A 23,743-nucleotide genomic window follows, 5' to 3' on the forward strand; every position below is an offset into this window, starting at 1 on the left:
CCTGAGCCCATGGAGATCTCCTTTAAACCAGAGACGCCAGATGGGATTGAGTTTTGATAAACCAGAGACGCCAGATGGAATTGAGTTTTGTTAAACCAGAGACACCAGATGGAATTGAGTTTTGTTAAACCAGAGACGCCAGATGGAATTGAGTTTTGTTAAACCAGAGACACCAGATGGAATTGAGTTTTGTTAAACCAGAGACGCCAGATGGAATTGAGTTTTGTTAAACCAGAGACGCCAGATGGAATTGAGTTTTGTTAAACCAGACGCCAGATGGAATTGAGTTTTGTTAAACCAGAGACACCAGATGGAATTGAGTTTTGTTAAACCAGAGACGCCAGATGGAATTGAGTTTTGTTAAACCAGAGACGCCAGATGGAATTGAGTTTTGTTAAACCAGAGACGCCAGATGGAATTGAGTTTTGTTAAACCAGAGACGCCAGATGGAATTGAGTTTTGTTAAACCAGAGACACCAGATGGAATTGAGTTTTGTTAAACCAGAGACGCCAGATGGAATTGAGTTTTGTTAAACCAGAGACGCCAGATGGAATTGAGTTTTGTTAAACCAGAGACGCCAGATGGAATTGAGTTTTGTTAAACCAGAGACACCAGATGGAATTGAGTTTTGTTAAACCAGAGACGCCAGATGGAATTGAGTTTTGTTAAACCAGAGACACCAGATGGAATTGAGTTTTGTTAAACCAGAGATGCCAGATGGAATTGAGTTTTGTTAAACCAGAGACACCAGATGGAATTGAGTTTTGCCTTAGCGATAACATGTACTAAAGGGCATGGTTTTTCTAGGTGGGTGGAACCCACGGTGGGAACACTTCTGATTCCTTCTGGGTTGTGACCCTAAAACTAAAGGTTTAAAGTGGGTCAGTGGGAACCACTGCTGTAGGTTAAAGTATCCCTCAGATGCTGATCTTAGTTCAGTTTTGTATTCCCCCCAGCTACCCCACTACTCTAATGGTTAAAGTTAGGATTGGTGGAAGAGGGTAAGTGACCTGTCTGAGGAAGGCTTCCTTATTGGCCAGCTCATTCTCCAGTTTGTCACTGATGTCGTGCAGAGAGGTGGACTCTCTCTGGGCGCTGAGGTACCGCTTCTCCAGAGTGACGATCCTCTCTTCCATGTCCTCCTTCTGACACATAGCCTGTAGGCACACACACACACACACACAGACGCACACACAGACGCACACACACAGATGCACATGTACAATGCACAGACACACACAGTTGAGTACATTTCCCTCTCAACAGCACAAATAGTATCTCCCTAAATCTCATACGGTTCATTTCCTGTATGGAGTCTCAGTGAGTGTGTGTATAGAGGGGAAGGAAATGTCCTCCAGCGTTGTTATGATATAACACTGTTCTCAGACAGTGGGAATTACTTAGACAGGGCTGGGCTGATAAAGGATCTGAGATCAGTGTACTAGCTGCATCTCACTCCCTGAGCCCAGCCTTCCATCATCATTAGCAACCAATAGCAATCTCAACCAGGGCTAGCCGCTAGCTAGGTGGACCAAGAGCCAGGTCACATTCTGATTCACATCACTGGACAGACATTAAATTCTCCTCCAAATAAGAGGGAGCAGTGATTGTGTGACTATAATGGTCTGCCTATAGCACAGGACAGATGAGTAGAGACCATCTCTGAGTACCAATGTGTAGAAAGAAGCCTAAACCATCCAGATGTTCTGAGGCAGAAACTCCTCTAAGTCATCAGAGAGGAGGTTGAGGGAGTGAATGCATGTCCCTCATGCTTGTTAATGTATGTTCTCAACAACCCTAACTCTCACCTAACTGTGTGTGTGTGTGTGTGTGTGTGTGTGTGTGTGTGTGTGTGTGTGTGTGTGTGTGTGTGTGTGTGTGTGTGTGTGTGTGTGTGTGTGTGTGTGTGTGTGTGTGTGTGTTTGTGAGAGTCTCTCCTTAGAGAGTGGGTGCATCTCATTTGAATGTACCTCTCTCCTCACCTCTTTGATGTCCCTCTGGTACTTGGTACTCATCTCCTCTGTCTTGATGAGGTCCTTGCGCGCGGTGTCCAGCTCCTGCTCCACCTCGGAGACGCGGGACGAGAGGGAAGACATGCGCTCCTTCATCTGGGCCAGCTCATAGTTCTGCTTCTCCAGCAGGTCCTGCAGCTCCACCACCTGGCCCGCCTCATGGGCCGACTCCATGGAGCCGTTGGACAGGCGCTGGAGGACCAGGGGGAGAGGGAATGAGAGAGAATGAGACATTTAACCAGAGGTTTTGATTCTTACTGTATAAACTCCATTTCCATTCAGTCAAATCAGTAGCTAAGTAAAGAATCAAAAATTCTTATGAATTTCGAAATGGATTTCAAAATTTATTTTCAGCTATTTCTGTTTTTTGTGGATTGATTTAATTGAAATAATGGAATTGACCTTAACCTTGTTATACAGCGCTTTTCTACCAACTCGGAGTTGGTTTATGTCAGTTAGGTCCCATGACACAAAACTGTTTTAGCTAGCTGAATTGAAATGGATGAGTTGAAACAACATAATTTCCAGTCAAGCCTCCTGCAGTGAGTGCTGAAGTACAGGCTGAGAGGCCTTGAATCAGACTAGATCCCTCTTCAGACCTCTGCATTTCCCAGTCCAGAGAGATAGCGTTAGCGCTCTAATACATTTAGCAGCTGGAGGTTGTTGGCCCCCTATTCTGGTTTAATTTCAGATGGACACACAGCCAGGGTGACGAAGGCACTATAAAGATTACTCCAGACTGCATTGAAGAGATTGGTTTGGTACTTGTATTAGGAATATGATTTGGTTTGACTCTGGGAGGGAGGGAGAGAGAGAGAGGAGAGAGAGAGAGAGAGAGAGAGAGAGAGAGAGACCGAGAGAGAGAGAGAGAGAGAGACTCTGAGAGAGAGAGAGAGAGAGAGAGAGAGACCCAGAGAGAGAGAGAGAGAGAGACCCTGAGAGAGAGAGAGACCCAGAGAGAGAGAGAGAGAGAGAGAGAGAAAAACACACACAGAGAGAGAGGGGGAGTTATGTTTTTCTTTTCCTCTCCCTCTCTCTGTCTGTCTCTCTCCTCTCCCATCTCTCTTTCCCTTCTCTCTTTCTCCTACACCCCCCCCCCTCTCCCTCCTCTACCAATCCTCATGTATCAGGGCCAGCTGCCCGTCCATACCCATCCATCTGGCCAGACATCCCTAATTGGGCCTCTCTCCCTACTGCCTGTGATCAATGATTCACTGTGTAAGGCAACAGGCCCCATTAAATCAGCCCACTGGTTTTAATACCAACACAACAGTCTACTCTTATAATGGACAAACTTTGGGATTTATCTTAGCTAGGCTTTTAGTGCAGGCTGGTTTGAACTTTTCCCAGAGATAAGTTATACAGCCGGTTCTCTAAATAAAAACGTAATTGCGGAGCGTCTGACAGTATACTCATAAAGCCTGCAGGGGAGTTATCCAGTTGGGGACGAGGCGGACTCGACACTCGTAACAATGCCTTTAGGAGGGTTGACATGGAGTTAAACATTGTTTCTCCATCGAGGCAGATTGATCGGGTAGGGAACAAGCTACTGTGTACCGTTTCCTTTTGCTAAATTAGACCCGTTTTATAAGTCTAGCTGTCTACATATCACAGCAAACTTCACAGCGCTGCTAAATTTCAGGTCAGTAGCTTGGGCATGTCAGTAAAAGCTAGCCTAACTTAGGTTTTATCTTTATCTTTTGAAATTGCTAACTGTAAAAGATTATCGCTATGGTTAAATCTTCTTGGTTTTACTATTCAACAGGAAATAGTCTGAGTTTCAATCACTATATAATTGTCACGACTTCCGCCAATGTCGGTCCCTCTCCTTGTTCGGGCGGCGTTCGGCGGTCAACGTCATCGGCCTTCTAGCCATCGCCGATCCACTTTTAATTTTCCATTTGTTTTGTCTTTGTTTTACACACCTGGTTTCAATTCCCCAATTACATGTTCATTATTTAACCCTCTGTTTTCCCCATGGTTTTTGTGCGTGATTGTTTTATGTATGTTCGGTCCGTTATTATTACAAAAATCTCTGAAACTGGAAACACTTATCTCCTTCACTAGCTTTAAGCACCAACTGTCAGAGCAGCTCACAGATCCCTGCACCTGTACATAGCCCATGTATAATTTTGCCCAAACAACTACTTCTTCCCCTACTGTATTTATTTATTTATTTATTTATTTTGCTCCTTTGCACCGCATTATTTTGATTTCTACTTTGCACTTTCTTCCGCTACAAGTCTACCATTCCAGTGTTTTACTTGCTATATTGTATTTACTTTGCCACCATGGCCTTTTTGCCTTTACCTCCCTTATCTCACCTCCATTTGCTCACATTGTATATAGATTTATTTTTCTACTGTATTATTGATTGTATGTTTGTTTTACTCCATGTGTAACTCTGTGTTGTTGTATGTGTCGAACTGCTTTGCTTTATCTTGGCCAGGTCGCAATTGTAAATGAGAACTTGTTCTCAACTTGCCTACCTGGTTAAATAAAGGTGAAATAAAAAAATAAAGTAAAAATAATGTGGGCTCGATATTATGACATATTATTGTAATATTTGACTAAAGTTACTTGTGTTACTCATCTCTGCTGTCCTGCGCCTGACTCCTCTGCACCAGCTACACCCAGACCACTACAATAATATTGAGGCCTTGACGGTTAGAAGTGCAGAAAAGTAGTTGATACTAAGAGTGAAGGGAAAGGCCATGGCTGTCTGACTGCTACTAGCAGGCTCGTCAGGTAAAGCTAGCTCTATGCCCCGCGTCATGATGTGACCTGTTGGTTAATTCCGGCGCAACACGTGCACACACAACACAACACACACACCCCTCCACCTGTCACACGGGTGACGACAGCCTGACGACGACATTAGCCTGTGTGTTCACTCTACTCCAACACCCTTCTACCCAGGAGCAGTGAGACGGAGAGGAGGGCTCTTCCCCACCCCCTGGGAGGAAGTAGCCCTGCAGATCATCCGTGTCACTACCTCTGGATGGAACCTTAACGAGGCTGCCATGACTACCTCTGGATGGAACCTTAACGAGGCGCACATGACTACCTCTTCAAACCTCAGCATGGTGACAGTGAGTGACTCCCCTCTCACTAACCCCAAGGAGGGTGTGTGTGACGGGGAGTTTCAACCTTCCAGCCACCCTCATCCCCACCCCCCTACTCTGCAGAATGACAGGCCACAGACAGCTGTCGCCCAGTCGGGCTCGACTGAATCGTACACTCCTGACAACGCGTCCCCATCACGAGGTGCAGCTCATCCACGAGCCCAGAGATTCAGCTCACATCCAAACCATGAGACGAGAGCTAGAATTGAATTGTCATTGATGTCTCTGTTTGTTGTTCTGCAGTAGCAGCCTCTATGAGACTAATACTGCTGATTTCTGCATTCTAAGTGCTGTATTGATATCTGAGAGGATTGGGAAATTCTCTACGCTTTGACTGCTCAAGGTACTGTGTTTCACTCTGGTCTGACTAATCATGGAATTGTGGATGCATTATGGGACATTTGATCTCGGACCATTTGTATGCAGATGTATTCAGAAGTATGGGAGCTCCAGTGTAGTGGAATCTGGTGGGGTCATAGACAGTACACATCACCTGATTGTGGGTGTCCTTCATGCTGCCTAGCTGGCTGCTCAAAGACACTGTGCTGACAGTGAAGGCCTGTATCTATCGAGCTAGTGAAATGATAACATGCTTGATACCACGGTGATACTGATAACACAGACTATGAATGGACAACTGTGTTGAAACAATGAAAATGGTGGTTGAAAAGTATGTATATCCGACAGGTTTACGTTGATGTGAAAACTGAAATGTTGAGTGTTAGCTCTGTCAACATAATGATAGTAACACATGAGATAAATGATCAACAATAAAAAGCTGTGGATATTGACAGGAGAAAAAAGAAGGACAGTAAACGCAATGGACGCCCACCTTGCTATGTACCTTCTGGCTGGCATCAGTTCCCTCCAGTATGTCCTCTGACCCGTCCCCTGATGCCACCTTCCTCTGGATGTGGGCATTCTGCTCCCGTAAGGCCACAATCTGCAGAGAGGGACACAGGACAGAGATTAATACACAGGTCTAGAATAACACAGCGGAGATCAGCCTAGCTGTCAATCACACATGCAAGCACACGCACATAGCACACAAACGTGCACGCAGACACAGATATGCACACATAATTGTCAGCTCCAGCCAGGCATGGGGCTGTCCTGTCAGTGCCTGAGGGGAATAAAACTGATGCACAAACAACCTAAATATTTCCTCAACGACAGCTAACAGGTTACTTCCTACTGTTAAAGCTTGTCTGTGTAGGAATTTTTGGAACATTACGCTGCCAGCTAAGTCATGTTAAGTCTTGGTATTAACGTGATCACTATGATTATCTTGTTCAGCGAACCCCTCCTCTCTCTCTATCACCTGAAGAATCTGGTGTTCACTCTTAATCACGTTGCCAGGGGCTACAAACCAGTGACACGACAAGCATAATGAGGCTTTTCCCTGACAGGGTCGGCTGATTAGGACTTTCCGAGGGGGAGGAAAGGGGGAAATAGCCGGGTAGAGACTGTAATAATTGTCCAAATTGTTGGGACTATAACCTATTCTTGGACAGCACAAACAGCATAGTATGCATTCCTTTATGGAGCCCCCTCACTTCTAATGCCCTTTTACACCATCGCTAACGACAAGTGACAGCAATACCAGGACACGACATAATGCCTGTAGGATCCACCTTCAGAGAAACCTCCCAGACCTTGAAACTAGGAGGAGACCGTCATCTTTTTATAATGTGCTAACCATATATTGTTTTGCATAACTGTCATATTTTTGTGTGTGAAAATATTTGTACAAAATCCGTGATTTTACTGTATGACAACTACGGTAGAGAGATGCACCATGTCTACATCATAAATACCTGTAGCCTGTCACTATGCTTTCCAGAGACCTCATCCAGTACACAGTAACATATTGTGTGCTTTGAATTAGTGTGCTCACCATCCACTATTATGTAATCATGAGCACAGACATTGCCAGATTTCCCATAAAGAACAGACCCGGCTGGGAGGCAGACAGGATATGGTAGTGTGATTAAAATGACAGCACGCTGCTATTACCACTGATCACAGGATCTTTTTAGGCTTTAATCTCAGGATTTCATCTGGATTTAGGAAACAAACCGACCTTGTTTTCCCCATTGGAGACGTCAATATTATGACGCCAATGAGAGAGAGAAGAATCCAGGAAAGATAGTGTAGCAGCCTATGACAGTCATGAATCTACTGTATAATACTGTATTTTGCTAAACATCGCAATACATCATACTACAGACTGAGGCAGTGCTGCAATAGGGCCTTCCAGTCCTGATCGGTAAAAGCCAGACAGTATATCAGTATTACTGTTATTGGAATGCCATCTCTGTCTACAATAAATAAGTTAAGCCGGAATATTTGTCGGACACTTCCCATTTGTGGGAATCCCAGATCTATGACTTGGCGGTGTCTGCAGCCCGGAGAGACCGACATAATTACGTTTCTCAGAAGGAGGCGATGACATCACAATAAAACAACACAGTGAGAGAATCCAATACGGTTGCCAAGTGTTTCACCAACCGCTTCAGTTGAGCTGCGTTCAAGACTTAGAGGGCATTCAATGACACCTCCATCAATAAACAATGATTGATGTGAAAATGTGACACATAACTGCCTCTGCCACTGTGGTCAGAAATAGCCTTAAAGCTATACAACTATAAAACACCACTTTTTACAGCACAGATGGATGCACTCACTAGATGCAAGTATTACATTATTTTCATTCTAAGAGGGCAAAGGGCAGGGAGGGATTATTCCACAATTACAATGGAGGATTCCCTTTACATTAAGCCTCGACAACATCCCAGCACGGGGTTTGAGATTTAATCCACAAACAGTGGATTTGCTTGCTGTTGCATATTGCTGCCTCTCTTTCTCTCCATTCTTTTAATGAGGGGTGCAATTACACCTCCTTATGTTTTGGCCGGCGCATTGGGGTGTGTCTGTCATTTATCATTTACAGAGATCAAACGATCGGCATTCTCTCTCTCTCTCTCACACACACACACACACACACACACACACACACACACACACACACACACACACACACACACACACACACACACACACACACACACACACACACACACACACACACACACACACACACACACACACCTCCCGACACCCAGGATAACAAATGATAGACTGAGCCATGCTGCTGTGGCAGCTCTCAAATTAGAATAATTAGAAGTTTACAGAAGCAAATTGAAAGTGGCCATCTTTCCCTTTGATGAAGTACTAGTTCATCTCATCTCATCAAAGCCCAGGAAACATCAGAGACACCAGGAGACATCAGAGACACCAGGAGACATCAGAGACACCAGGAGACACCAGGAAACATCAGAGACACCAGGAGACATCAGAGACACCAGGAGACATCAGAGACACCAGGAGACATCAGAACACCAGGAGACATCAGAGACACCAGGAGACATCAGAACACCAGGAGACATCAGAGACACCAGGAGACATCAGAGACACCAGGAGACATCAGAGACACCAGGAGACACCAGGAGACATCAGAACACCAGGAGACATCAGAGACACCAGGAGACATCAGAGACACCAGGAGACATCAGAGACACCAGGAGACATCAGAGACACCAGGAGACATCAGAGACACCAGGAGACACCAGGAGACATCATAGACACCAGGAGACATCAGAACACCAGGAGACATCAGAGACACCAGGAGACATCAGAACACCAGGAGACATCAGAGACACCAGGAGACATCAGAGACACCAGGAGACATCAGAGACACCAGGAGACACCAGGAGACATCAGAGACACCAGGAGACATCAGAGACACCAGGAGACATCAGAACACCAGGAGACATCAGAACACCAGGAGACATCAGAGACACCAGGAGACATCAGAGACACCAGGAGACATCAGAGACACCAGGAGACATCAGAAACACCAGGAGACACCAGGAGACATCAGAGACACCAGGAGACATCAGAGACACCAGGAGACATCAGAACACCAGGAGACATCAGAACACCAGGAGACATCAGAGACACCAGGAGACATCAGAGACACCAGGAGACACCAGGAGACATCAGAGACACCAGGAGACATCAGAAACGCCAGGAGACATCAGAGATGCCAGGAGACATCAGAGATGCCAGGAGACATCAGAGATGCCAGGAGACAGAGACACCAGGAGACATCAGAAACACCAGGAGACATCAGAAACACCAGGAGACACCAGGAGACATCAGAGATGCCAAGAGACATCAGAGACGCCAGGAGACATCAGAAACACCAGGAGACACCAGGACATACCAGGAGATATCAGGAGACACCAGGAGACACCAGGAGACATCAGGAGACACCAGGAGACATCAGAAACACCAGGAGACATCAGAAACACCAGGAGACACCAGGACATACCAGGAGACATCAGGAGACACCAGGAGACACCAGGATACATCAGGAGACACCCGGAGACATCAGAAACACCCGGAGACACCAGAGACGCCAGGAGACATCAGAAACACCAGGAGACACCAGAGACGCCAGGAGACATCAGAAACACCAGGAGACACCAGAGACGCCAGGAGACATCAGAAACACCAGGAGACACCAGGACATACCAGGAGACATCAGGAGACACCAGGAGACATCAGGAGACACCAGGAGACATCAGAAACACCAGGAGACATCATAGACACCAGGAGACACCAAGAGACATCAGAGACACCAGGAGACACTGGAGACATCCGAAACACCAGGAGACATCAGAGACGCCAGGAGACATCAGAGACGCCAGGAGACATCAGAAACACCAGGGGACACCAGGAGACATCAGAGATGCCAGGAGACATCAGAAACACCAGGAGACATCATAGACACCAGGAGACACCAGGAGACATCAGAGACATCAGAGACACCAGGAGACATCAGAGACACCAGGAGACCTCATCGACACGAGGACACACCAGGAGACAGAGACACCAGGAGACATCAGGGACACCAGGAGACATCAGGGACACCAGGAGACATCAGGGACACCAGGAGACATCAGACACACCAGGAGACACCAGGAGACATCAGAGACACCAGGAGACATCAGAGACACCAGGGACACCAGGAGACATCATAGACACCAGGAGACATCATAGACACCAGGAGACATCAGAGACACCAGGAGACATCAGAGACACCAGGAGACACCAGGAGACATCAGAGACACCAGGAGACATCATAGACACGAGGAGACACCAGGAGACAGAGACACCAGGAGACATCAGAGACACCAGGAGACATCAGAGACACCAGGAGACATCAGAGACACCAGGGACACCAGGAGACATCATAGACACCAGGAGACATCATAGACACCAGGAGACATCAGAGACACCAGGAGACATCAGAGACACCAGGAGACATCAGAGACACCAGGAGACATCATAGACACGAGGAGACACCAGGAGACAGAGACACCAGGAGACATCAGAGACACCAGGAGACATCAGAGACTCCAGGAGACACTAGGAGACATCAGAGACACCAGGAGACATCAGAGACACCAGGAGATACCAGGACACATCAGAGACACCAGGAGACATCAGAGACACCAGGAGACATCAGAGACACAAGGAGACAGTTCCACAGCTAAACAGAAAGGCGCTGTCTTCCAAACTCCTATCCCTCACAATTCCTTCATCTTCACTGACTCCCTTCGTCTCCACCTCTCCGAGAAGTAATGGTCTGTTTTAGTGTGAAGGAGATTGGACAGGAAGGTGACGTGAAATCTCTCGGTGTACAAGATTGATTTGGTGGAGCCTTGGAGCCTGGAGCAGGTTGCTGTATGCGGCAATGCCTCTGAATTAAGATCAGTCACACACACACACACACACACACACACACACACACACACACACACACACACACACACACACACACACACACACACACACACACACACACACACACACACACACAAACACTTGGAACCTGTTGGCTTGAATCTTATAGCACCGGTTCACTGTATAGAGTGGGTGACACCTTGGGGATTCCCTCTAGAATTCCAACCAGGAAATGAATAAGAGAGACCGGATAACATAAATTAACAGAGGTTTCAATCTCTCTCTCTCACAACAGCCTTTGTAGGATCTTACGCAGGTTGGATTGGTCCCTTGGCAGGGGACCAAGCCCAGAGGCCCCAGAGGTTTTGCGGGGAATTCATCAACCTCCTGACACATTCTACAGAATGTCACGGATCCCTCCAGAACTTTCATTACGCACACCTGGCCCCTATTCCCAGTGATTTGTAACTGTATACGTGTGTCCTTGGTTTACCATTGTCCTGTCGATTATTGTTACAATGTCCGTTGGTTGTGTGAGTACCTGTGCTGTGTGTTTTGGCTTTCGTGCCATTGTGGATTGTGCAGATGATTAAGGGTCTCGTCCCATGTGTTAATCATTGTGCGCATGTGTATTTATTCGAGGTACTCCTCGCTCTTTTGTTTGGGTTTAAACCCTGTGTTTTTGTTACGTGTTTGTTTGGTCTTCGTCCCCGTGCCTTTGCATAGCACGCTGTAATATGGATATAATAAAGAAACGATTACGCATTCCTGCACCTGTCTCCCGATTCATTCATACCAACGTGACACAGAATCTACTCCCATTACATTTATGTGAGCTGGGTCTGTATTAAAAACAATTGCACTATTTATTTAACTCTAAATTGAAACATCATAAAGAAATCAGCTCTGAGAGAGTACGCACAATAGAAGTCAAATCTGGAACACTTAAACACCTGAGACTGAGAGGTCAAATCTGGAACACTTAAACACCTGAGACTGAGAGGTCAAATCTGGACCACTTAAACACCTGAGACTGAGAGGTCAAATCTGGACCACTTAAACACCTGAGACTGAGAGGTCAAATCTGGAACACTTAAACACCTGAGACTGAGAGGTCAAATCTGGAACACTTAAACACCTGAGACTGAGAGGTCAAATCTGGAACACTTAAACACCTGAGACTGAGAGGTCAAATCTGGAACACTTAAACACCTGAGACTGAGAGGTCAAATCTGGACCACTTAAACACCTGAGACTGAGAGGTCAAATCTGGAACACTTAAACACCTGAGACTGAGATGTCAAATCTGGAACACTTAAACACCTGAGACTGAGAGGTCAAATCTGGACCACTTAAACACCTGAGACTGAGAGGTCAAATCTGGAACACTTAAACACCTGAGACTGAGATGTCAAATCTGGAACACTTAAACACCTGAGACTGAGAGGTCAAATCTGGACCACTTAAACACCTGAGACTGAGAGGTCAAATCTGGACCACTTAAACACCTGAGACTGAGATGTCAAATCTGGAACACTTAAACACCCGAGACTGAGAGGTCAAATCCGGAACACTTAAACACCTGAGACTGAGAGGTCAAATCTGGAACACTTAAACACCTGAGACTGAGATGTCAAATCTGGAACACTTAAACACCTGAGACTGAGAGGTCAAATCTGGAACACTTAAACACCTGAGACTGAGAGGTCAAATCTGGACCACTTAAACACCTGAGACTGAGAGGTCAAATCTGGACCACTTAAACACCTGAGACTGAGAGGTCAAATCTGGACCACTTAAACACCTGAGACTGAGAGGTCAAATCTGGAACACTTAAACACCTGAGACTGAGAGGTCAAATCTGGACCACTTAAACACCTGAGACTGAGAGGTCAAATCTGGACCACTTAAACACCTGAGACTGAGAGGTCAAATCTGGAACACTTAAACACCTGAGACTGAGAGGTCAAATCTGGACCACTTAAACATCTGAGACTGAGAGGTCAAATCTGGACCACTTAAACACCTGAGACTGAGAGGTCAAATCTGGACCACTTAAACACCTGAGACTGAGAGGTCAAATCTGGACCACTTAAACACCTGAGACTGAGAGGTCAAATCTGGAACACTTAAACACCTGAGACTGAGAGGTCAAATCTGGACCACTTAAACACCTGAGACTGAGAGGTCAAATCTGGAACACTTAAACACCTGAGACTGAGAGGTCAAATCTGGACCACTTAAACACCTGAGACTGAGAGGTCGAAGGTCGAAGGTCATCTATGTCATCAGGCAGTGCAGCTCCCTATGGGAGGCTCCAGGATTGCAGGTGGTGTTATCTGCAGACTGGAGCCCCAGAGGAGAGCGACTCGAGGCAGATCCCCATCCCAAATAAATTAACAGTCTGGAGCTGGTGCAGGCAGCCACTGGGACCCAACGTCCTCCCCGGAGGCTCTGACGTGTGGAAGTGTGGACGTTTCTATTCAGCAGTGCTTATTTAACCACAGCCTCCATCACCGGGCCTCAACACCCACTCACTCAGATGACTGTCTCACCATGACACAGCAGAAAGTTAACCATGTATCCACTGTAGTCAAATTAAGTATAGTCACACTATTTAATCAAATAAAGACCTCTGTCTTGACTCAGTAAAATATCTGTACTTGGTTAAGCGAATGAGATGCACTTTACACTGCATGTCTTTGGCTCAAACTTCCTCATACAACCTGCCTCATACAACCTGCCTCGTACAACCTGCCTCGTCCAACTGCCTCGTACAACCTGCCTCGTACAACCTGCCTGAACTCGCGAGCTTACACAAATGATTCTCTACACGGATACAGGAGCGGTCATCAGTCTGGTAATACGAGGCTAACTCAAAGTGAAAGATATCCCCATCTCACTCCTCTCATCCCCTCACTCCATCCCTAGCTTTACTTGTCTTCTATAGCCAGGGCAGATCAGTCTTTCACCAGGGTCTCATCTCACCTCCTAAGGCCTGTTTGGCTGGTAGAGCAGCATTTTAAATCTCTCTCTCCCCCTCCCTCTCCCCTCCCCCTTATCCCTTCCTGGCCGTGCCGGTTGTGCTTTGATCAGCTACCCCCCGTCCACAGCTCATTACAGACTGGATGCAGTTCTAATGCAGGTAGAGCAGCTGTTTAATCACAGCTCCTTCCATGCACTCTCTCCTCCTGTATCTATATTTTACCACCCCCTTTTGCATCTCTCTCCCTACCTCTCACTCCCTCACTGCCCATGTCTTCCACCATTATTTTTCTCGTCCTCTTTTTGACTACTGTACCTCTCATGCGCCTTCTTTCATCTCATTTCCTCCCTCGTTCACTGACGCTCACCTCTCTCCCCCTTTCCTTCCTCTCTCTCTCACTCACTCTCTCTCCCACTCACTCTCTCTCTCTCCCCCACTCTCTCCCCTCTCCCCCTCCCCCTCTCTCCCTCCCTCTGGCAGTGCAGAGTGGTTAATTTGGCTCCGGTAGAGCGCCAGTCTGAGGGCTCCTCTCAGCTGGAACATGACCATCTGCCCTGGCAGAGACTGGCAGAGAGAGAATGGGGGGCAGAGGCGTTACGCCACCCTGTTAACGCCACGGGCCAGCTCTCATCTGTCAACGCCATACTTCACCCCATCACACACCGCACTCCATCTTAAGACAGAATGACTACCTCTCTGAATAGGAGTCCTCCTAAGTAGAACTGTCAACATCAAACTACTTTGAAAGTTGACTAAAACATGAACAACTTCCTGACTAAGGCTGATGAAATGAATAGAACAGACGTCTCAGTCAGCGCGCCTGTGGAAATGATGCTGTGACACGTTTCTCACCTCCTGGTTGGCTGATGTTAGCTCCTCCTCCAATGCCGAGACCCTCTCTAGCGACACCCGCAGTCTCTCCCTCACCTGAGGAAAACAAAACACAACAACCCGCCATGAGTGGGTTACTGTACACAACCTCTGGTAGGACCTTACCATGGAGCTCTGCTCTAGTAGTTAATGGCAGTAGGACTTTACCATGGAGCTCTGCTCTAGTAGTTAATGGCAGTAGGACCTTACCATGGAGCTCTGCTCTAGTAGTTAATGGCAGTAGGACTTTACCATGGTGCTCTGCTCTAGTAGTTAATGGCAGTAGGACTTTACCATGGAGCTCTGCTCTAGTAGTTAATGGCAGTAGGACTTTACCATGGTGCTCTGCTCTAGTAGTTAATGGCAGTAGGACTTTACCATGGAGCTCTGCTCTAGTAGTTAATGGCAGTAGGACTTTACCATGGAGCTCTGCTCTAGTAGTTAATGGCAGTAGGACTTTACCATGGAGCTCTGCTCTAGTAGTTAATGGCAGTAGGACTTTACCATGGAGCTCTGCTCTAGTAGTTAATGGCAGTAGGACTTTACCATGGTGCTCTGCTCTAGTAGTTAATGGCAGTAGGACTTTACCATGGTGCTCTGCTCTAGTAGTTAATGGCAGTAGGACTTTACCATGGAGCTCTGCTCTAGTAGTTAATGGCAGTAGGACTTTACCATGGTGCTCTGCTCTAGTAGTTAATGGCAGTAGGACCTTACCATGGAGTTCTGCTCTAGTAGTTAATGGCAGTAGGACTTTACCATGGTGCTCTGCTCTAGTAGTTAATGGCAGTAGGACTTTACCATGGAGCTCTGCTCTAGTAGTTAATGGCAGTAGGACTTTACCATGGAGCTCTGCTCTAGTAGTTAATGGCAGTAGGACCTTACCATGGAGCTCTGCTCTAGTAGTTAATGGCAGTAGGACTTTACCATGGAGCTCTGCTCTAGTAGTTAATGGCAGTAGGACTTTACCATGGAGCTCTGCTCTAGTAGTTAATGGCAGTAGGACTTTACCATGGAGCTCTGCTCTAGTAGTTAATGGCAGTAGGACTTTACCATGGAGCTCTGCTCTAGTAGTTAATGGCAGTAGGACTTTACCATGGAGCTCTGCTCTAGCAGTTAATGGCAGTAGGACTTTACCATGGAGCTCTGCTCTAGTAGTCAATGGCAGTAGGACTTTACCATGGAGCTCTGCTCTAGTAGTTAATGGCAGTAGATGTGTGGTTTTGAGCTCAGATAAATAGCATGGATAGTGTTGGAGACAACAGTGAGATATGCCTATTTATCTCTCTCCACCAACCCACCCCAGCCCAGGGTTAACATGACATGCCGTGTTCCTGCGATAGACCAAGCAGCTCTTCCCTCTCTCCCTCAGCCTTCAGCCCAACAGTAACACTTTGTCTTGGCCTTGAAGCCTGGCCTGAGCTTCTGTCCAGGGGTATCTGCTTTTATCGCAGCTTTCCCTCCCTCCTCCCCATCCCTACTCCTCCTCTCCCCTCCTCCCCTCTCCTCAAAGGGGGTGAATGTATGACTTACTCTGCCTTCCTCTATGTACCATGTTCAGGTATTTGTCATGCTACTGATGGAGCAATTACTGGTGAGCTCTGTGGTGCTCCATGGCCGGGGCTGTGGTCCGCTAGGATCAAGGCATCTCTGAGGAGGCTGAGCCTGGATTGCAGGGCAGTCATACCCCCTCCCTCCCTCCCCTCCCTGGGACAGCCCAGCAACACACAGACAGATCGTCGCAGGGCAGAAAACATCCTGTGAATCAAAAACGGATTTTATTCCCTAGTCCAGCGGCCAGGAGAGACGCATTGTAAATGATAGGGTCTGTTGTGGAGGGTTGAATAGATTACAGCAGCCAGTGTGACATTTTACAGAGGGCTGAGGCCATCAATCAACAGGCCTGAGGAAGAGAAGAGGCTGGGACCAGTGGGGGGGCTGGTTGTGGTGGTGGTGACTTATGCCAAAACAAAGAATATTCAATACCAGGATGGCACGACGTTTGCAATGCCTCTTCATACAGTATGTACTGTCATCAGTCAAATATACTGAACAATCAACTGAAGATTCTCTATCTGTGTGTAGAATCCATTCTTCCACTCAGCAAAAATTAAAAGCTACTGTGCATGCAGATTCTATAGACTACATCTCTAATGTAATGGTCTTACCTTCTCGTCTAGGGCTTTGTGGTGCTCGAACAGGGACTTGAGCGCTTTGAGGACCTCCACCTCACTGGACACGCCTGAGGGAGACTGGGCCTGCCGCTTGACCACGGTCATTCGTAGTGACCGCTCATGCCTGGACACCAGGCACTCCAGATGCTCCAGAAGCAACTATAGAGACAGACATGGGGACAGAAATTAGTGCTAATATAATCATAATCATCATCATCATCATCATAAAGGCTATCTGCCACATCTGCATAATTGACATCATCATCAACGCTATTACCGTTATCATCTGATTCATCAATTATCCAGAGAAGATGTAGTGGCCTGACTACTGGACTGTATTATACCAACCACACAAGGTTACTGGTCTTCATGTGATTCTCCAAATACATTATTTATATACACCCTGATTAACCGCAATGAAAAGAAATCAAAGTAACCAACCAGATCTTCTCATCTTGGTCATTTCATTTAATTTTCCAACTTTTGGTCGGAGGGGGGGAGAAGAAAAAACCTTCAGTGGAATAACACAAGACATACGAAAATCAATTATGGCACTCGGAACAATAAAGGCACTCATAACCAATGAAAACTCTGTGTACTGCACACAAAATAGATGATGCTAATGTTGTTACTGTGCCGGGCTGGTGTAGGCGTCGTGCCGAATCAATTCTCAGTGGAAAGTGTCCTAAGGACAGGGAGAATTGGGGGAGTCAACTTCCAGCAGCACAAAGGGATGAGATGAGTCCACTGGGAGTAGGGGGAACAGGAGAGACGAGGAGAAGAGACACACAGGGACCATAAAGATGAACACTGTCCTCTGATCTCTGTCACACAGGTACAGTGGAGGGATGGGGGCCTGAGGGAAGTCTAAGTGTGCTAGTCTGACTAGCTAGGCTTTGGGGGTCTAGATTTGGCCCATAACCTGGTCCTATGAAGGCCTAGTGTTTTGGAGGGGATGCACATGCCTCACAGACAAGCAAATAATCGAGTAAGCTAATTGCTAGTGATGATGCTGGTAGGAATCCACCAAGCTCTGCTGAGACAGTGATCTGAGGAGAGGTTCATGGAGTGACTTCAGCTTTGTTGTCTGGTCATTCTGAGAAACATTGACCGTTTTCTTCATCTCAACATCCCAAATGCCTCGTTTCTAACCCTGACTGTGCTTCGCTAGGCCAAATAACCCCTTCTCGGCGTCGCCACGCGCTGTGGCCGGATAATAACATAACGGTGTAGTTCACCAATGGTTTGAGAGTTTTCACACTGGCTTCACCACAGTATTTAAGTCATTTACTTCTAAACCCATCTTTAAGCAGGGCTCTGGTGTTATGACTCCGTCCAAGCATTGTGCTTAAACCACAGACTGTAATTCCTTAATCATCCAGGCATTAAGAACCACTAGACATACAGACATCATCCACATTTTCAAAGTAAACACATATTCACTCAACCTGGTAGAACTTCACTAGGAATTCAGTGTTGCACTACACTACCCATCAGGCACTGCAGAGGCTATGTTGGGTGGGGCCCAAATGGTAAACATACTGTAGGCTCTGTTTCGATATCCACACTAGCAATCCATTTTAAATGCATGCTAAATACATTGCTCCAAATGATATGCTAGAAACAACATTGGAACAGAGCTGTTGCTGTCTTAATATGTTGGAGAAACGGAGAAGGTGCTGGCAGAGCGGTGTGGACTGGTTTGGGAGGGCTTCGAGGGGGCCGTCCATCCTTCCTTCTCTCCGTCCCTCCTTGAGCGTCTGAAGGACTGCCAGCAGACTGAGACCCCCCCCGCATTCCCTCCCCACATCCAAACCCCCACCGTTTAATCAATCCGAGTCTGAACGTTGGCCCCAGCTCTACCTCAGCCATCGCCCCGCCAGAATAATAAAAAGCAGCCTACACCTACACCTACACACACCCTCTCTTCCTCCTCCTCTCTCTATAACCTACAGCTACACACACCCTCTCCTTCTCCTCCTCCTCTCTCTATAACCTACACCTACACACACCCTCTCTTCCTCCTCCTCTCTCTATAACCTACACCTACACACACCCTCTCCTCCTCCTCCTCCTCTCTCTATAACCTACAGCTACACACACCCTCTCCTCCTCCTCTCTCTATAACCTACAGCTACACACACCCTCTCCTCCTCCTCTCTCTATAACCTACACCTACACACACCCTCTCCTTCTCCTCCTCCTCTCTCTATAACCTACACCTACACACACCCTCTCTTCCTCCTCAACTCTCTATAACCTACACCTACACACACCCTCTCTTCCTCCTCCTCTCTCTATAACCTACACCTACACACATCCTCTCCTCCTCCTCTCTCTATAACCTACACCTACACACATCCTCTCCTCCTCCTCTCTCTATAACCTACACCTACACACACCCTCTCTTCCTCCTCCTCTCTCTATAACCTACACCTACACACACCCTCTCCTCCTCCTCATTCTCCTCTCTATAACCTACACCTACACACACCCTCTCCTCCTCCTCCTCCTCTCTCTATAACCTACACCTACACACACCCTCTCCTCCTCCTCCTCCTCCTCTCTCTATAACCTACACCTACACACATCCTCTCCTCCTCTCTCTATATCCTACACCTACACACACCCTCTCCTCCTCCTCCTCCTCTCTCTATAACCTACACCTACACACACCCTCTCTTCCTCCTCCTCTCTCTATAACCTACACCTACACACACCCTCTCCTCCTCCTCCTCCTCCTCTCTATAACCTACAGCTACACACACCCTCTCCTCCTCCTCCTCCTCCTCCTCTCTCTATAACCTACACCTACACACATCCTCTCCTCCTCCTCTCTCTATAACCTACAGCTACACACACCCTCTCCTTCTCCTCCTCCTCTCTCTATAACCTACACCTACACACACCCTCTCTTCCTCCTCCTCTCTCTATAACCTACACCTACACACACCCTCTCTTCCTCCTCCTCTCTCTATAACCTACACCTACACACACCCTCTCCTTCTCCTCCTCCTCTCTCTATAACCTACACCTACACACACCCTCTCTTCCTCCTCCTCTCTCTATAACCTACACCTACACACACCCTCTCCTCCTCCTCCTCTCTATAACCTACACCTACACACACCCTCTCCTCCTCCTCATTCTCCTCTCTATAACCTACACCTACACACACCCTCTCCTCCTCCTCCTCCTCTCTCTATAACCTACACCTACACACACCCTCTCCTCCTCCTCTCTCTATAACCTACACCTACACACACCCTCTCCTCCTCCTCCTCCTCTCTCTATAACCTACACCTACACACACCCTCTCCTCCTCCTCCTCCTCTCTCTATAACCTACACCTACACACACCCTCTCCTCCTCCTCCTCCTCTCTCTATAACCTACACCTACACACACCCTCTCCTCCTCCTCCTCCTCCTCTCTATAACCTACACCTACACACACCCTCTCCTCCTCCTCCTCCTCTCTCTATAACCTACACCTACACACCCTCTCCTCCTCCTCCTCTCTCATAACCTACACCTACACACACCCTCTCCTCCTCCTCCTCCTCTCTCTATAACCTACACCTACACACACCCTCTCTTCCTCCTCCTCCTCTCTCTATAACCTACACCTACACACACCCTCTCCTCCTCCTCCTCTCTCTATAACCTACACCTACACACACCCTCTCCTCCTCCTCCTCCTCTCTCTATAACCTACACCTACACACACCCTCTCATCCTCCTCCTCTCTCTATGGCTCATCATTTCTCTCTTATCATGCTTCTACCCTGCATGGCTCATCCAGCTTACAGTGTTTAGGCCTAAAACCTAGAGGTACACCATCCTCTGTTTTGTTGTCAGCCCTCCAACCCACTGATTGCATGCACCTGGCGTCAAAGATTTAATTATGAACTTTAAAACCTTTACAACAACAAAAAGCTGCTATATTAAAAGTCTGCCTCATCGCTCTGCAGAGGATTCAAGGTGATAATGAAGAGAGAGAGAAACTAAATTCCAACTCTCTGTCTCTCTCTCTCTCTCTGGCGAGATGGCAGAGCAGTGACAGGGCTACTAAAATGGCAGTGCTAAAATCCTCTCTGGCAGACTGGTGGTTTGTAGTCAGTCAGTGTGACTATGTGAGTCTCCCATTTAACAGACTGGTGGTAAAAGACAAGCCTTATCTGTCAATAGCAGAGTTTGGTTACTCTGCTTAATGAAAGGGTATTATCGGAAATGGAATTCAGAGTTAGCTCTAATGTATATGGGGTCCAAATCATTCCCCAGGGGAAATGCAGGCGACCGGTTCGATTGAACTATGTTACAGATGACCAGTCAACTGCATCAACAGATGAAAACATTGTTGATCTCCATAGACTCTAAGCCGTTCTGGTTCAGGTCAATGTATGAGGGTAGAATTGGGCCGGAAAAAATGTGTGTGTATCTGTGCATGCGCACGTTCTTGTGTCTACTCGTGCGCATGAGTGAGCGTGTGTCTCCTCTCCACGTACCCTGGTGTTATTCCTCTCGGCCTTGAGCTCGGAGATCTCCTCCTCCTTCTCCAGAAGGTTCTCTCTGCACACGTTCAGCTCCTTGGTCAGGGCTGCAAACTCCTGTACAGCAACAACACAGAACATAGAGGTCAGCATCACAGCACCATCCATAACACACAATACATCTTCATCACCACAACCCAGAAAACAGTTCGCACAAAGACATCCATGTCATTGGCATCCATACTGCACAATATCGTTAGGAAATATGAGACAGTCATTAAACAAGCCCCCCCCACCATGTCATACTCAGTGGACTAGCCCACAGTTCACAGAAATAGTTGAAAAACTCTGTTAATCATGCCTAATCCAAAGGGAAAAGAGCCTTCTGTAATTATCCCTTTATGTTATTGATGGTTTTCTGGTTCACTGATGTTTCATTTCCCCATTGGGTTGTACTGTAGGCTAAATTAGACAAACTGACTCCCTGATCTTACTGTGGATATCCCAGACTTTGGCGATGTGTTTCCAGACGACTACCACCACCTACACCACCACCACTACCACTACCACTACCACCTACACCACCACCACTACCACCTACACCACCACCTACACCACCACCACTACTACCGCCACCACCACCACCTACACCACTACCACTACCACCTACACCACCACCTACACCACCACCACTACCACTACCACCTACACCACCACCTACACCACCACCACTACCACTACCACCTACACCACCACCTACACCACCATCACTACCGCCACCACCACCACCTACACCACTACCACCACTACCACCACCACCCCACCACCTACACAACTACCACCACCTACACCACCACCACTACCACTACCACCTACACCACCACCACTACCACTACCACCTACACCACCACCACTACCACTACCACCTACACCACCACCTACACCACCACCACTACCACTACCACCTACACCACCACCTACACCACCACCACTACCGCCACCACCACCACCTACACCACCACCACTACCACCTACACCACCACCTACACCACCACCACTACCACCACCACCTACACCACCACCACTACCACTACCACCTACACCACCACCACTACCACTACCACCTACACCACCACCTACACCACCACCACTACCGCCACCACCACCACCTACACCACTACCGCCACTACCACCACCACCCCACCACCTACACCACTACCACCACCTACACCACCACCACTACCACTACCACCTACACCACCACCACTACCACTACCACCTACACCACCACCACTACCGCCACCACCACCACCTACACCACCACCACCCCACCACCTACACCACTACCACCACCTACACCACCACCTACACCACTACCACCACCTACACCACCACCTACACCACCACCACTACCGCCACCACCACCACCTACACCACTACCGCCACTACCACCACCACCCCCACCACCTACACCACTACCACCTACACCACCACCACTACCACTACCACCTACACCACCACCTACACCACCACCACTACCGCCACCACCACCACCTACACCACTACCGCCACTACCACCACCACCCCACCACCTACACCACTACCACCACCTACACCACCACCACTACCACCTACACCACCACCACTACCACTACCACCTACACCACCACCACTACCGCCACCACCACCACCTACACCACTACCACCTACCACCACCACCCCACCACCTACACCACTACCACCACCTACACCACCACCACTACCACTACCACCTACACCACCACCACTACCGCCACCACCACCACCTACACCACTACCGCCACTACCACCACCACCCCCACCACCTACACCACTACCACCACCTACCACCACCTACACCACCACCTACACCACCACCACTACCGCCACCACCACCACCTACACCACTACCGCCACTACCACCACCACCCCCACCACCTACACCACTACCACCTACACCACCACCACTACCACCTACACCACCACCTACACCACCACCACTACCGCCACCACCACCACCTACGCCACTACCGGCACTACCACCACCACCCCACCACCTACACCACTACCACCACCTACACCACCACCACTACCACTACCACCTACACCACCACCACTACCACTACCACCTACACCACCACCACTACCGCCACCACCACCACCTACACCACTACCGCCACTACCACCACCACCCCACCACCTACACCACTACCACCACCTACACCACCACCACTACCACTACTACCTACACCACC

At 48.0% G+C, this 23,743-nt stretch overlaps 1 protein-coding gene across 9 annotated transcripts in view; it reads right to left on the reverse strand.

Annotated features, from left to right (window-relative positions):
* The window catches only part of ppfia2 (PTPRF interacting protein alpha 2), a 240,204-nt gene that overhangs the window by 41,531 nt on the left and 174,930 nt on the right, over positions 1–23,743 (reverse strand). For 5 of the 9 annotated variants that reach the window (XR_006760152.1, XR_006760153.1, XR_006760151.1 and 2 more), the window contains exons 3-8: positions 21,486–21,587; positions 16,974–17,138; positions 14,791–14,865; positions 5,971–6,081; positions 1,972–2,205; positions 1,012–1,158 (exon numbers count right to left, since the gene is read on the reverse strand). Coding sequence is in view for 3 of the 9 variants with exons in the window: in XM_045699940.1 (XP_045555896.1) it covers positions 1,012–1,158; positions 1,972–2,205; positions 5,971–6,081; positions 14,791–14,865; positions 16,974–17,138; positions 21,486–21,587 (834 nt within the window). In the remaining 6 variants the exon portion in view is untranslated. The remainder of the gene's footprint in view (positions 1–1,011; positions 1,159–1,971; positions 2,206–5,970; positions 6,082–14,790; positions 14,866–16,973; positions 17,139–21,485; positions 21,588–23,743) is intronic. The other 4 variants (XR_006760156.1, XR_006760154.1, XM_045699941.1 and 1 more) reach the window with 2 other exon arrangements.

The sequence above is a fragment of the Salmo salar genome, chromosome ssa17 (genome assembly GCF_905237065.1).
Source record: "Salmo salar chromosome ssa17, Ssal_v3.1, whole genome shotgun sequence".
In the NCBI taxonomy this organism is placed as follows: Eukaryota; Metazoa; Chordata; class Actinopteri; order Salmoniformes; family Salmonidae; genus Salmo; species Salmo salar.